General features: G+C 45.7%; 1 protein-coding gene across 1 annotated transcript; it reads left to right on the forward strand.

Moving 5' to 3' along the window:
* Positions 1-1,188: 1,188 nt before the first annotated feature.
* TTC34 (tetratricopeptide repeat domain 34) lies at positions 1,189-14,815 on the forward strand. The gene is made up of 8 exons (XM_058818556.1): positions 1,189-1,219; positions 1,310-2,789; positions 2,827-3,052; positions 4,659-4,851; positions 6,257-6,423; positions 7,330-7,594; positions 8,513-8,727; positions 14,297-14,815. Exons 1-8 carry the CDS (start codon positions 1,189-1,191, stop codon positions 14,813-14,815), a joined length of 3,096 nt encoding a protein of 1,031 aa, XP_058674539.1.
* The last annotated feature ends 1,930 nt before the right edge of the window (positions 14,816-16,745 follow it).

The following is a 16,745-nucleotide window of genomic DNA, read 5'->3' on the forward strand; positions in this document are numbered from 1 at the left end:
TCCCAGCCCCGTCTCATCCCCTCTCAGGTATCTGCAGGGACAGGCTCAGGTGTGCGGGATGAGGGGCAGGAGCCTCCTCCTGTCCGCTGGCTGGAAAAAAACCCAAATTTGTCCTCCTTCCTCCAGGCCAAGAGAAAAGGTAAGGGGTGGGTGATGCATCGAGGTGTGGCTCTGTCTCCTCCGTGTCCCCACCAGCGGCGACATTGATGATTAAAAATTTATCAAATGGTTGTCCCAGCCTCATTCCACGGGCAGGGAACACTGACCAAGGGGGGTGGGTGCTTTCCAACCTCTGTGATGTTTCTCCTCGTGGCTTTACTCCCCCAGAAACCTGGCAGTGACCAAACCCTGGCTTTTCATAGCGCCTGGGCTTGCTGGCATCTGGAATTTGAAAAGCTGCTCCCTCCAAATGGAAAAACTTGTGTTCCAGAGCCCCTCACGGCTGATTTTCTGCTAAAATTCTGCTCCATGGTCCCCCATTGCTGATTTTCTCTCAAAATTGTGGTCCACAGCCCCTCAGTGATGATTTTCTGTCAAAACTCAGCTCCACAGCACCTCGTTGCTGTTTTTCTACTAAAATTCTGCTTCACAACCCCTCATTGATTATTTTCTATTGAAACTCTGCTCCACAGCCCCTCACGGCTGTTTTTCTGCTAGAACCCTGCTCCACAGCCCACCATTACTGATGTTCTATCAAACCTCTGCTCCACAGCCCCTCACTGCTGATTTTCTGATAAAATTCTACTCCACAGCCCCTCATTACTGATTTTCTGCTCAAACCTCTGCTCCACAGCCCCTTGTTGCTGATATCCTGCTAAAATTCTGCTCCACAGCCCCTCACTGCTAATTTTCTGCTCAAATTCTGCTCCACAACCCCTCATTTCTGATTTTTGGATAAAACTGTGCTCCACAGTCCCTCATTACTGATTTTCTGCTAAAATTTTGCTCCACATCTCCTTATGGCTGACTTTCTGCTCAAACCCTGCTCCACAGCACCTCATGGCTGATTTCCTGCTCAAACCCTGCCCCACAGCCCCTCATTTCTGATTTTCTGCTCAAACCCTGCCCCACATCCCCTCATTCGAAATTTTTTGCCCAAACCCTGTTCCACATCCCCTCATTTCTGTTTTCCAGGCCCCGGCCATGTCCGGCCCGTGACGCCGCTCGGTGAAGGCCCAAGGCCCGGCGATGTCCCCTGAGGAGCTCGCCGCCCTGCTCTGTGGGGAAGGGGACGAGCGCCTCTTCCTGCAGGAATTTCCAGCAGCCACAGCTTTTTACCTGGCTGCCTTCAGCTGCTGTGCCCCCACAGCAGTGCAGAGAGTGAACTCCATGGCCCATGCGCTCTGGGAGAGAGTGGTGGCCACCTTGGAGGCCTGGTGCCAAGGCAAGGCTCAGATCCCCAAAATCCAGAGCAGGAACTTGGCCGTGGTGTCCCTCAGCGTGGGAATAGCTGCGATTTTCCTCTCCACCCTCATCCCAAACAACATGGTGGCCTCAGTGTACGAGCTGGAGGCCCTGCTGAGGCGAGGGTGCTCGGAGGAGGTGGTGAGGAAATGCAATCTCCTGCTGGAGGGTAACCCAAGGGGTTCCATGGAGCTGCTGCTGCTGAGGGCGCTGGCACGGGTGCTCTCAGGGACACAGGTTGGGAAGGGAATTGTGGATTATATCCAAGCCTTTGTGCTGCACCAAGCTGAGGCAGCAGCCTACGTGTGCAGCAGGCAAAGGGAGCACCTGCCCCAGGTTATCCAGGCTTTTTCTGATCATCTCTCCACGTGCCATGAGGAAAGCCCAAGCTGCAGCTCCTCAGAGCAGTGGCTGGGTGAGTGCTACAGATTCCTGGCTGCGGTGGCACCAGGGCATGCCTGGGTGTGCAGGGCACGGGCAGCCCACCTGCGAAAAAAAGGAGAGTTTCAGGAGTGTGTGGCTGTTTGCACCAAGGCTCTTGAGGGAATCTCAGCTGAGAATCTCAAAGGTGAGGACGTTCTGGCTCTGCTCCTTGAACGAGCTTCTGGGTATTTCTTCCTGGGAGGATGCACGCAGGAAATGATGCAGGATTTAGCAGCAGCCTTTGCAGCAGACCCTGCCCAGGCAATGAAATGCTTTGAAGAGCTTTTCTCAGCCTGTGATGCTGAGAAAATCGAGGAGCAGGCCAGAGCTGCCCTGGAGGGGAGGTTTGCAGCCTACAGGGAGGCTGTGCGTGCTCGGGCTGAGCTCAGGGGCACCTGTGGCACTGAGCTGCTCCCTCCTGTCATCCAGACAATCCAGCTGCTCCTGCACATCTGCCCAGCGTCCAGCCGGGAGTTCAGGGTCCGGCTGGCAGACTGTCACCTCCTGCAGGGACACCCCAGGGCTGCCCTGGACATGTGTGAGCAGCTGCTGGCAGCAGAGCAGAGCACTTACCACAACACGCTGCTGGCACTGCGAGGCTTCTGCTCCCTCCACGCCCAGGACCACCATGGAGCCCTGCAGGACTTCCAGAGGGTCATCGAGCACGAGTCCCCACACCCCAGCAGCTGCATCAAAGCCCTGTGTGGGCGTGGGCTGATCCGCATTTCTGGTGGCAGCAATTACTTGACAGCTCTGGATTATATCACAGCTTGCCAGCTAAAGCTGGATGAAACCATCTTCACCATCAAGTCCTACGTGCCATGGAACCAGAGGGGATTGCTGCTGAAGGTGCTCCAGGAGGAAGGACAGATGATGCTCCAGAAGAAGAGGTACCCAGGAGGCAGCTCAGTTTCCTTTCACAAAAATCAAACAGAGCTGTGCACATCCCTAACCTTGAAGGTGTTTTGTTTTGTTGGCTTTTTTTTTTTCCCACTCCAGAGATGCCCCTGGGGTTTTCCAGCTGGCTTCTCTTTTGGTGGAGCTGGACAGCTCTGACGAGGCATCCCGGATCCTGTGTGCTGATGCCCTGTACCAGATGGGCCGTGGGGAGGAAGCCCACGAGATGCTGTCACTGGCCCTGTCCAGAAACCCCCAGAGGGCTCCTGTGCTGGCCAGGCTGGCCCTGCTGCAGCTCAAGAGGGGCTCTGTGTACGATGGCAACCAGGTAAGGAGCACCTGGAAAGCCTCATCCTCGGGGTCATTCCCTCCTCAACAGCTGATTTGCCAGATTTTTCACATTAAATTACAGATTAATCCCTGTGTTCAGTGGTTTTGGTGCATTTTCCCTTTATATTTCCCCTTTATAACTAAACTTTGCTGTTAGGAGCTCCCTGAATAGCAGCAGGAACAGAGCTGTGACACAGTGAAACTTGGAGCCCACGTGCAGAACCTCTAGCAGAACTTAAAGGTGTAAATACAGGGCTGGTATTGCTATAAAATCATAGAATCAGGAATTTGTGTTGAAAAAGGCCACACAAGGAGTCCCAGTTAAATCCAGCTCATTCCTCATGTGATTTTTAATGGGATTTCTCAGCACTTTAATCAGGCAGAGCATCCTGTCCCTGGGGACAACATTATGGGTTTGGGAATGTTCCTTTAGAGAAAAGAAGGCACAAGTGCCACCTCCCCATTGTTAGAAAAAAAGACACAAATGCAGAAATTCCAATATCAGTCTGCAGTTTTCTTTCTCCAATGTTGATAAATTGTGCTGGAAACCCTGAAAGCCATTCCAGCAAAGTTGCTTCTCCTAGCCAGGATTACAAAGCTGAAATCCCAGGCTCTGCCATAAGAGGGAACTGTTGTATTCTTTTTAAAATGCCATATAATTTCTGCTAACCCATAAGGAGAAAGGTTTTGTTGTCAGCACTTCACTACTGCCTATGAAAAATTAAAGTTTGCTGTAATTTGCTGCTTTTAGGATGGCTGTTAATGAAGGGTGTGGCTTTATTACAGTGCTCTCTTTGGACGTTGGATTTCCATCTATAGCTTCTGCTTCAAGTTCTGCATGAAACATCTGAAAATTTCTCTTCAAAATATTTTATCTCACCTGCCTGTCAGATGCCAATCACTTTTATCTATCAATAAAATAGAGAAAGTTATGAGTTCAAGGGATGTGTCTGGTACATCAGGATAACTTTATTCTTGTCCAGACTTCTCTGGCTCAGATTTGAATATTCAGTCTCTGCTGAGCACTGCAAAACCATCTTTTGATTCATTTTCATTGGAAATTATGTTTAAAAAGTGCTTTTTGAGGCAAAGATACCAAAGGTCAGACAGGATTCTTTTCCAGCAGGACTTTGTAGGTTTGAATCCATGCTTTTCCCAGATTACCAATAACAATACTAAAAATAACTTACAGCACTTCTCTAATTTTCCATTAGTACAGTGTTTTTGATTTTGCAGTCAAAAATGTCACTGGAATCCTTGTGTTCCACAGGAATATTCTCTTTTTTGGGCAATCATCCTTTATTTATAAAAACACTCCACTGCCAATGTGGATGCTGCCCAAAACAAAGCAGGCAGCACCAGGTACTTGCCCAGAATTATTTCCACAGCTGCAGTGGTGGTGAGAAAAGATAAGAATTCCTGTTTTCTCCAACCTGCATTCACAGCATGGCTGTCTGAGGAGATAAATCAGAGATTTGTGATCCTGGGCTGGCTGAAGCCCCAGGGAGAGGCAGGGATGCTGAGGAAGGACACAAATCTCTCACACACAACCTCACACCCCATTCAACTCTTTCTCTGCTGCCTTTTCCTCTCCCATCCTTAAGCTGCTGAGGAGGCTGATCAGAATTGGAGACTCCTCCTGCCTCCTGCCAGTGCTGGACATTTTCCAGGACGAGGACAGAAAGCTGCTGCAGAGCCACTGCCGCTGGCGAGCCCTGGCCATCCTGAAGGGCAAACAGGAGGCTGCTGCCATCAGAGAGGCCATTGCCCACCTGTCCTTTGCCATCCTTGCTGCAGGTAGGACACCAGGATGCCCGTGGGGATTTGTTCCTAAGCAAATCAGGGTGGGACAGGATGTCCAGATGTCCTCTGTCACCTCCCCAGTGAGGGCTGACACAGCACGCTCACCTGGGCCATGAATTTTAAATTTTAAATTTCAAAACTTTTAAATTTCAAAACTTTTAAATTTTCAATTTCAAGGAATTTAAATGGCTTCAGCACAATTCTACAGGGACATCACCCCCTCTTCTTTACCCTGTGCAAAGAAGTGAATGCAGGCCCTCACACATTTCACCATCCCAGCTTTCCCTCAGGAGAGAGACCAGGCTGACAAGGAAATTCTTCCAAGTAAAACCATGTTTGTGTGGAAATCTGCCTTTCACTCTGAGCAAATGTTATGACAGCAGCACTGAGAAGAAGAGAGACTGGCTGGTGGAAATGGAATAAAAACCCTGTTAATTGCTTGGAGATGGTTCCATTTCACAGCCCGTGCATTCCAGCTTATCAGCTCCCCACCTGCTAGAACAGATGCTTGTTAAGAAATAGATATTGTCTTTAGAGGAGCCAACTGGTAGAGCTCCAGAGTGATAATAACCTTTGGTGCAGAAGTTTTGGAGCAAATCAGGAGGGAATAAAAGCCTCATTACTGCAGAGGAATTGCTTGGAGCCTGTCTGCTGGCTGATCCCTGCAGGCAGCTGCATTTGCTGACCTCCCTATGAAAACATATTTCCAGTGGCACTGATGATTTATCATCCAATATTGGATGCCACAGTTATTGATTGCAACCCTGGGCATGTTAAGATCCTTATCGAAATTGCCTTGGAAGGAAGGGATGTGTGGATGGCAGGCACAGAAATGCTCTGCAGGCAGGGAATGGAGGGACCAGGATTTTCTCTGAAAACTCTATGTGTTTATTTGGGCAGCACTTGTGTGAAAACAGAGGGGGAAAAAGGGGAAAAAAAGCAGCTCAGTATCACAAATCCCAGTGCATATTAATTCTGGCAGGGAATTAGTCAGTCCCATCTGGATAACTCATTTTTCCAAAACAATGTGTACCTTCCCTGCCCGTGGGAGGGGGCTGGGGACTCTTTAAGGTCCCTTCCAACCCAAACTATTCTGTGATTCTGACCCCACTTTATTAAAACAGCCAAATGGCTTCATGCCTCCACTCTCAATAATCCCAGATCTCCCTCTTGGGGCTTTCTCCTCTCATTCCTGCTGCTCCCACTCCAACCTGACACAGATTCTTCTTTCCTCTCAACACGTGGCAGGAATTCCACTTGCAACAACAATAAAGGAAACTTCCACTTCAGCAAACTCTCATTGTACTTCATCCTGAGGTATCCTCAGGCCAAGTGGAGCCTTTTTGGAGCTTCCTGTGAGTATCCTTGTAGTAACCATGGCTGCATCCCTGTCCTCCAGGTGGTTATGCTGAGGATTGCCTCCTCACCAGGGCTCGATGCTACGGGCGCCTTGGGCAGATGAAAACTGCAATTTTTGATTTTAATGCTGTCCTGAAGGAGGATCCCAGCAATGTGCAAGCTCTGAGTGGCCGAGGGTTTGTTCACCTCGCTCTGAAGCAGCAGAAGGTACAGTCCATGTGGGGCTTTGCTGGTTTTTCTGAACAACAGGAGTGTAAACATCACAGAATTTGTTGTGGAATCGCTGGAATCAGGAGTTTCTCACAGAATTTGGACAGTGAAATGCTCTGGGTTTGGCTGGGTGTATGAACAGCTCATCTGGCTTTACTGATTTTCTTTCCCAAGCCTGGGGAGAGGAGGGCTAAGCCTTGGTCATGATTTTCTGTGATAACCCAAGGAGTTTAAAGTACTTTGCAACACTGATTCAAACCTGCCTTTATGACCTCCTATCAGCTTTGCAAATGGAAAAAATGCAGCACAAGGACAGGGAAGAGCAAAGTTTTTCCATGGTTCAGTGTCGGGAGTTTAGTTCAAGCATGGCTTAAAGAAAAAGGCCACGAAGCCATGCAGCTGAGAGAAAAGTAACAGGTAGCTGTGAAGCAGTTTCAAAGCAGTTTCCAGCCTGACTTCTATAAACAATTAGTCTCTCTCAGGCATCCTTGCATAAACAATAAAGTTCTCAGGCAGTCTTCCCATAACAAAGGTAACATCCTCTCTGGGAAAAGATGGCACCCTGGGAACAGTTATGGAAGTTTTGAGAACCGTTCGTATCACAGTGAGAACACTGATTTTGTTTGATGTAAACAATCAACGGTATTGTAAAACAAAAGGAGTGGTTAGAGTTTTCTCTGTTAGCCTATCGTAAACCTGGATTTTGGAATATGCATGAAGTTAATTAACACTGTTATTTAAAGTGACTGATCAATCAATAAATTCGGAGTTCGATGCATTATAGGATGGTCGTTCTCCCCCTCACTTCAACAGTTCAGCAGAGAGCTTAAAGCAGCTGAAAGAACAAACTATCAATACTTAATTATTGCTTCCATTTCTTTCCTTGGTGTTGTTTTTCCACAGGAGGCAGTGCAAGATCTGATCTCAGCACTGAAGGTGGAGGCAGGAGCAGTGATCCCAGCAATCCTGTCCTTGAAGCCTGAAGCCCAGGGCTTGGTCACTGGGTGGCTCCTCCAGCATGGCAGGGCCACTCTCAGGGAGCTCATGGCCACCAAAGATGTCCCAGAAGAAACCCTCAGGGACCTTCTCACGATGGCAAAAGCACTGACCAAAGTCTGCAGGGCTGCACAACATCACATCTTCTACACTGATGTTCTGATGGCAAATGGTGAGTCCCAGTCCTTCAGCACAGCTGGTGAGGGAGCAGAAAATGGATAGAAGTGAATATGAAATGTCAGGGGTGTTGCTGGATGGTTCTGGATGGTGCTGGATAATGCTGGACAATGCCGGACAATGCTGGATGGTGCTGGATGGTTCTGGATGGTGCTGGATGGTGCTGGATGGTGCTGGATAATGCTGGACAGTGCTGGATGGTGCTGGATGGTGCTTCTCAAGAGAAGTTTCAAAACATTTTGGGACAGGGTATTCTTGGGACTTTAACTGATCAGAGTGACCCTGAGATGTGTCACAAAGTCTCTTTTCCCAGCCTGGTGGTCGAAGAAGGAGTCAGAGCTCTTCAGTTCTCGTTCTCAAGGTTGTTTATTTTCTTATCTATAAAATTCTTTCTCCTGTCCTGCCCAGGTCCATTCAGCAGGTCAGACAGAGGCACTCTGGTGTTATCTTTTATACTAAAAACTACCTGTACAATATTTACAATTACTTTCCAATACCTATCACCTATGTCAGACAGTGAGCTTCTACTCTAAACCAATCCAAAAGTGCCAACATCACCCTGAAGATGGAGGCCAACAAGAAGAAGGAGAAAGGTTGGACATGCCCAGATTCCTCCTTTTTGCCCCGTGAACCCCCATTCTAAAAACCCCAAAAATCTATTTTCCACCCTGTGACAAACTGATTATTATTCTAGTTAGACTTTGTGGCTTGCAGATGCTCATATAAGGTTGGTAACTTGCTCCATGGGTCATAATAAAAACCACAGGCATCTTGGGCTGAATTCCAACAGGATATGACAAAATTAACGCCTTTAGACATGGACTGGCTGCCTGACCCCTGCCTCTCTGTGGTTTCTGGGTTCCTTTCTCCCCATGGGATGGGTTATGGAGTTTGTGCTGATGTTCCCCAACAGGAAGGCACCAGGAGGCCCTCAAGCACCTGCAGGAAGCCTTTGGCCACTGTCCTGCTGAGGACACAGCCAGGGCTCGCCTGGCTGTGCTGCAGCTGCAGGGCAGGAACGTGGCAGGAGCAGCTGCCCCGCTCAGTGCCCTGGCCAGGAGAGATGAGAAGGATTTGGTCTTTCTCCTCAACTTTGTAGACACCAAGAAACAGCAGCATCTCGCTCAGGTACAGCCTTTTTTGTTCGGTTCCACATCTGTGGGTTCAGTGGGGAAAGAATTGGGAAGCAAAACTGGGATTTTGCAGGGATTTCTCCCTGCCTTGAGACGTGTGTGGGGAGTTTCAGCAGATTGTCAGGGCACAAATTGGCTTTTCCTCCAGCCAGGTCAGGAAGAAATTTGGAGCCAAATTTCTTCCACTGCAGTGACCTTGATCAGTCTCTAATAATCCATCATTGCCACATCTGAGAAATTAGGATTCCTTTTTGTTCTCCCTGGCACAAGAGCTGGTGATGCTCACACTGAAATTCAGGGGGTGTGAGGGTGGCAGGTAGGGATTTAACAGATCATTGCTAATTGTTGCACTCTGGGGGATACATGGGGCTCATGAATGGCTCCTGGTGAAGGAGGATTTATGCTTTGTTCATTTTCTTGGTGAAAAGAGCTGAATATTTCAATTCAGTGACATTAAATTCTTCCATCCTTCTTTTGTGCAACATTTAGAATTTCTAATATGATCTCATCTTTACAAAATTTAAGGCTTTGAGGCTGGTTTTCTTAGCTAAAACTGACACAACAATGCCACAAAGCTCTGATCCCCCCCCAAGCATTTATTATTCAGCATTTTTCCTATTTCTCCCCCAAAGTACACCCAGAAATCATCCCCAATAATAAGACAAGAGAAGGTCAGATTGATGGTGAAGAGTTTTAACACTCAGCCAAGCATCTGCAATTCTGATTACCCAGAAGCTCTGCGTTCTGAGAATCAGTTTGCTTCCTTTTATTCAATTTGTTGCTGGTGTGCACCCTGGTGAGAAGCTATATTGTTATGCTCTCTCCCAGGTTATAAAACAAACAACATGCTGATATCCTTAATGCAGCAAGAGGAGCCCTTGGAATGTATTTGAACAGAACAGCAGGAGGATATAAGTAAACAAGTATTAATTTACCAGTCCCCAGACATGGCCCATTACAGAGAAAAGAGCCCCTCTCTTCTAAATAATGTAAAAAGTTCAGTCTTAGAGGGAAGAGTTGGAAGATTTCAGAGGCAATTTGCAATCTTCCACTTTAGAAAGTTGATAAAGGAGCAATTGAGGCTGTGACTAGGGAGGCCCTAAGGAGGTGTCTGTAAATGAAGACACATTTTAGAGCTGAATTTCCCCTGCTTCACATCACTCCTTCTGTGGGGGTCTCACAGCCCAGTCCATCCACACTGCTTTCCTTCTGAAGCAGCACAGGAGGATGTTCTTTGCTGTCAGGAAGAAAAGAAAAATGAAATGAAAAAAATCAAACTAACATTTGTATCATTTATACTGCTGTGACAAGTGAGAACTCACCGGTGCCACAGGTGAGTGAAGCCTTTAAAGTGGGAGAGAAACTTATTTCTGTCTCTTTTTGGCAGCTGTGTCTGAAATAAAACCCCTCACTGTGGCTTATTTATCATGAGAGATTGAGACAAAAGGTGTGACCAGGCTGATTTCAAAACTGGAGCCCAATACCAGGGCTGGCAGTTTAAAAAGAAAACATTACTCCCTTTCATCTCATGCTTTTAAATGTTTGAACTTGAGCACCTGGGTGTTTTTAGATGTATTTTGTGACCAGGGGATGAGTGTGTGCTCTCTGGGGTGTGGAAGGAATTGTTTCATCCACCTGCCTAGTGTCTCAAAGGATTTCCCAGCAGCACTTCCTTTTGTGAAAAGATCTCAATAAAAGGAAAGTTTTAAAAGCTTTCATACAGAATTAATGCTAAAATTCCTCATGATGGCCTGACTTTGCCAAGGTTCCTACCCTGGGAGAGGGAGTTTGCCCTGTTCCTGAATTTTCCAGGTAGGAGAAGAAGAGTTCAGAGCTCACACCCAGTCTCAGCACTCCAGCACAAAAGCATTTCTGCCACATTGTTTTTCTGAGAATTTGGAATTACAGGCATTTTAAAAACGTGTCATCATTATCCTGGAGCCAGGTCTGAAGACCTAAAAATAGTTCTCCATAAGCTGAATAGGAAAGGGTGGAGGAAGGAGAGAGCTCCTGGATGTACTCTTTCTTATTTCATGGAAAACAAAGCCATAAAATTCTCCCATTATTTATAGCAAAAGGGGTCCCATGTTGAGAAATTTGTAAACAACTGGGAGACCCCCATGGGAGCAGGAATCTGAAAGATTTATCAAGCTGCAAAAGGTCAGAGGAAGGGAGGAAGGGAGTTTGCTTTGCTGCTCGTGCAGCTTCAACCCTTGGCTCTCCTGAGTCAGGGGTAAATGCACGACTGATTCCCAACCCCTCACACAGATCCTCAGGGCTGCAGCTGCTGTGGAGATCCAAATTCCTACAAAAAAGGTCTCCACAACTACATGGTCTATGCCAGAATTAGGTGAAGTTGCCATTCCTCATGTCCTTCATGGCATGTGCAGGTGGAGAAGGAAAGATTTGCTCCAAACTCTTCTGGAAGCACCCAACCCTCTGCCAAAGCTCAGAGTTTATCGTTCCATCTGCTGGGATTTGCTGCTCAGGGTCTGACCCTTGGCCATAATTCCATGCCCAGTAAACTCCTCACTCTTTTTCTCTCTAAGGAATTAAGCCTTGGTCATGTCATAAGATTGGTCCCTAGGGACTGGAACCAAAAATGCCACAAAAATATGTGTGTGTTCAGTGCTTTACACTCAGTGAGGTAAATAAATGGAAAAAAGGGACACAGAGACCCAATCCAGGGATCCACTCATGGACCTTTCCAGGTGGCACCTGAATTATTTCAGTCTGGAAGCCAAAATTAAAATTTTAATGACAAGTAGGACTCCAGTTCCCCTGGAATGCACTCTGAGGATTTTCCTGCCCTTCCAGGTCACCTGCAATGAGGCTGATGACAAAAATGCTCCTCCAAGGCCACGTGCAGGGAGCAGCTGAACTCAGCCATGGCCATCCCCTTCTGCCTTCCCTTGCCTTCTCTCCCTCAGCCTGGTTTTCATCTTTATCTCTGTTAGGAGACAATGTGCAAGCTGTTGATTAATCCTTCCCTGTTACACCCCAAAAATGTCCCAGCTCAGGTCCCTTAAATCCGGGAGAGCCAAAAGAGAATCCAGATTCCAGCTGCCCAACCTTGCTCCATCTGCAAGGGTGAAAGGGAATCCTTGATTTTCAGATGGGATTTTTCCTCCAAGTGTGGCAGGAAAGGCAGAATCTCATGGCTTGATGTGGGGACTCTCAGGGAAATGTGAAAAAATGCGACATTGAAATATTGCTCAGTGAAGAAATGCAATATTGTGGTGCAATAACCCCAAATGCCCCAGGTCAGAGCATGAAAACCTCCAACATCAGATTTAGCATTCAGCACAACAACAACCATTGTGTTTTCTTCTGCCTCCGAGACAACAAATGCGCCTTAGAGGCTGAAAATGACAATTTAACTACACAAACACAAAGCTATCTTGAGGAACTGCACTGAGTTCCTTGGAACAATGTGATCCAGAACTCTGGAATTTCTAGGGGGGGAAAAAACCACCTTCTCTTGCCAAGATGCTCCTCAGGCAGCTGCAATTCCACCTTGATCCCTGTTAAATTCCTGCCACTGAGGGGACACTGAGGAGTTGTCTTAAAAACATTTCAAAGCACAAAGCAAATGTGCTGCTCTTTAAATGTACAAAGACATCTGAAATGAAAATTTATGGCCAGAATTGTTAAAGCCAGGGGTTGACACTATTTGGGGAGAAGTCCTATTGCTATTTCTCTGTGAGGAAGCTGAGAGACTCTTTAATAAATATGATTAGGTCATATTTATTTATCAAGAAAGTATATGTCATATATATTTATCAAGAAAAATAGCAATATGCATATATTTCATATATTTTATATATATATATGATATTTATTTAGCAATATATATTATATAGAGATGTATGTTGCTGTATATAAAAATAGCAAATATATATATATATATATATATATATATATATATATGGTTTTTTTGTTGGTTTGGTTTTTTTTTTTGGTGCATTATAATGTAATAACTGGGGCAGAATTCCTCCTAAACCATGAGGACAGGCTAAATTATTTCCTGGCACTGCTCTCAGATGAGGTGCTGGGACTTGCCCTGCAGTGTTGCTCCCTTTCCTGCAGAACCTGTTTTCAGTCCTGGCAGACAGAAATCAATCCCAGCCTCAGTCAGGCAAAATAAAAGGGGCACACAAAGAAACTGGAGAACCTGACCTGGCTCTCAGGTGTGGCTACAAAAACAGTGGCTGGGCTAACTGGATTTCTGCCTCCACAAACAGGAATTACCCCTGAAATGAGGAGGATGCAAATATTTATCCTTTGCTTGAGCCTTGTTTGACCCAGCCTTTTGTAAGCCCTCAGCTGCTGATGGCAGCCTTGTTTATAACCTGAATATTCTCTCTGCTGCAGCACGTTAAAAGCTTTATTTATTACCAATGAAGGGGAATAATGAGAAATCCATTTCAGGCAAATACTTCTAATGGACTTTTCTTCATTGACCTCCATGAACCTAAAAATTATGAGGCTTTTTCAGCCTTCTCTATTTCTCTTGTTGTTGTTTTTCCCTTCAGATGAGGGCAGAGAGTTCAAATTGTACTCAAGATTAACAATTAGCAAAGCCACCAGTTGGCCTTTTTTTTTTTCCAACAGCTTAGGTAGGCTCCAGTAGAGAGAAAAATTTCATTTTTACCTCTTGCATTTGTGGGACAGCACCTGGAGATGTTGGTCCAGGCACCTTTTTGTTCATTATTCCTAAGTAATTTAAACAAATTCAGAAGAAATTCTGTGCGGAAACAAAAGACTTCAGAAGCTCCTGAGATAACAGCAAGTGCCCAGTGAGCCAAGAGTTTTATATCTTGGTCATATCATAAGATTGAATAGATGGAAAAAAGGGACACAGAGACCCAATCCAGGGATCCACTCATGGACCTTTCCAGGTGGCACCTGAATTATTTCAGTCTGGAAGCCAAAATTAAAATTTTAATGACGAGCTGGACTCCAATTGCCCTTGGATGCACTCTGAGGATTTTCCTGCCCTTCCAGGTCACCTGCGATGAGGCTGATGACAAAAATGCTCCTCCAAGGCCACGTGCAGGGAGCAGCTGAACCCTTATCTGTATGCGAAAATACACCAATTTTTATTTCTCCAGCTAGATGCAATTATTTCAGTCTGGAAGCCAAAATCAAACTTTTAGTGACGTGATAAAACAACTAACATTTCTTAGTGTCTGTGTGTGTTACCAATCCAGATTAGATTTTTTTCTTTCCCCAAATTTTTTCCCTTTATGTCACTATAGAATACAAACCAACACAAGTGCACACTGCTGCTCTGAAGGTGAAAAAAGGGAAGTTTATTTTTTGACTATAGCATTTATAGTTTTCTAAAAGTGACAGTGGATTGGAGGGTGACAGTGCCACCTCTCCGATGACACTGGACAAACTAACAATCTATCCAAATTTTTTTCTTCCATAAAAGAATGCAAAATAAGAAGTTATTTACAGAAAGTGCCTGACAAAGTTCGTAAACATCAGAAAGCTTAGAAAATCTTAAAAAATCTGGGCATTTTTATTAACTAACATGGATTCCTCTGTCCCCACAGGCAGCAGCCCAGGAAGGGAAGATGCTGATGAAGGGCCACAACCACCAGCAGGCTCTGGGCTACCACAGCCTGGCTGTGCTGGCCAGCAGGGCCAACCCCAGGTACCTGAGGCACAGAGCTGCCTGCCTGATGCACCTGAAAAAATACGAAAAAGCTCTGAAAGACATGGAGAAAGTGATCCAAGGGCATGGCTGCAACAGCCCAAAAACCCAGGCTGGGGATCACTGCTGCCAGGGCTTCCTGCTGCTGGCCCTGGCTCAGGAGGAGGCAGCAGTGCAGCACTACATGCAAGCCCTGCAGCTGGACGAGCCCCTGGCCCTGGGCACCATCACTGAGTGCCCTGGCAGGGAATCTTTGACCCAAACTTTTCACAAAATTGCACAATATAACTTTGAGAAGCGGCGTTATGAAGAGGCCTGGAAAATCACGGACTATGGGCTTAAAATTGATAAAAGTTCTGAGCTCCAGAAGCTGAAAGCGAGACTGAAAAGGGAGGCATCGAGCTGCAGCATACATTGATTGCTCTGTTTGGGGATTTCCCAGTCTGATTGCTTTCTGGGAGGCTGCAAGAATGAAGGAAAGATGAGGAAGATAAGAAGGATGAGATGCTGATGATAAATATGCAACAGACACTGGACACGGAGCAGCAAAACAAAACTGATCAAGAGAGCAATGAGGAAAAAAAAAAGCAAATTGCAGCATTCAGGATTCCTTAAAATTATTGTGGATTATGTAAACTCCCCATTGTGAAAAAAACCTTTTTTTCTGTTTAAACAACAAATTCTAACACAGGGGTTCCAGTTCTACAGAAAACATTCAAATCACTTGCAGCCCATGAATAATAATCATGTATTTTCTAGCTAGCATTTTATGAGCTTTAACACTTACTGTTCCACCAATTTGCTTTATTTTTATGGGCCAGTCAAAAGGATCAGTCAAAATAACTCCCGTAAGGTGTTTGTGAAGGGTCTTTCTGTTGGTTACCACTGGAAGAAAATTGATCCAATTTTATTTTTCAGCTTGCAAATGGAGCCAACAATTAAGAATATCATTTCATGTTTGGAAAGAAGCCCTCCCACAGCATCTTGATGCCCATTATGGGGGAAAAGCCTCATCAATGTCACTAGGATTAAAATATAATTTGAAGAGGTGTCTTACACCCTTCTCCTGCCCCTCCGGGATGAAGGATCTGCCCTGGTGGGAATGCAGTGGATTTGTCAGGATCAGCACCAATATCAGGGATGGGGCAGCAGAAGTCCCAAATAAACTGTTCTACTGCCCCAGAGAACAAAGAAATAACAGATAAACTGTTCTGCTACCCCAGAATACTGAAATAACATAAACAGAAGCAGAAAGGTCCCAAGTGGGGCCCAGAGCTGCAGCTCCTTCTTTTGTTTTGGCTGCTCCAAAGGAGTTGTCCCAATGTTTTTGGAGTGTAGTAGCACAACCATGGAGAAAAACAGAATCTGCTGCTGAAAACAAAGATGAAAGCAATGCTGAGGAGTGCCCTGCTGCTTTGATTAGGATGAAAGGGAAGAGGGAGCATTCTCTTTTTTTGTTGTGCTGTTGTCTCAAAGGCAACATTCCAGGGTGGAACCTCATTCAGCAGCCATGGGATCAGCCCACAGCAAAGACACAACCTGGAACCTTCCACCTTTTCCTCTTTGCATGCTCCTTTTCTCTGCCCTAAGAGCACAGGTAAGACGGAGCTTCTTGCCCTTCAAATTCAATTTTAATCCTTGTGACACTGGTGAGGCTTTTCCCCCATAATGGGCATCGAGATGATGTGGGAGAGCTTCTTTCCAAGCACGAAATTATTGTCCTTAAACAACTGTTGGCTTCATTTGCAAGCTGAGGATATATCCTCAAGGAATTCTGCTGGAAATGTCACACAGCTGTGAAGAACTCAAATATATTTATATTAATCAAGATTAATGTAGTCAAGAAGAAAATACAGCCCAATAAAAGATGAAACTGGATACCTCTTTGTAATCCAGCTTGAAGTCATTAATTAATTACAACTTAAATATCAGCGTCAAGGGAGATGCAAGTTAGAATTAAGAAGGAAGTATTTTACAGAAAGAGTGGTCAGATACTGGAATCATCTACCCAGTGAGGTGGTGGAGTCATCATCCCTTGAAGAGTTCAAAAAAAGGCTGGATGTGGCACTTGCTGCCATGATCTAGTTGAATTGTTAGAACTTGGGTTGGACTTGATGATCTTACAGGTCTCTTCCAGCCTTGAATTTCTGTGATTCTGTGATTCTGTGTTTATTCAGCTCTGAGCTCTGTACAGACATTACCAACTATTTCCTTGCTTTCCATAAATTTTGTTCCTTCAAAATATTCTGCTAACTGTGTTGCACATCATCACCAGGTAATGAATGCTGAAAGAAAATGTGAAATCATGGTTGAGAATGTTCCTGCACAAACAGCACCCTGCCAGGCTT

This window comes from Ammospiza caudacuta, chromosome 22 (genome assembly GCF_027887145.1).
Source record: "Ammospiza caudacuta isolate bAmmCau1 chromosome 22, bAmmCau1.pri, whole genome shotgun sequence".
Taxonomy (NCBI): domain Eukaryota; kingdom Metazoa; phylum Chordata; class Aves; order Passeriformes; family Passerellidae; genus Ammospiza; species Ammospiza caudacuta.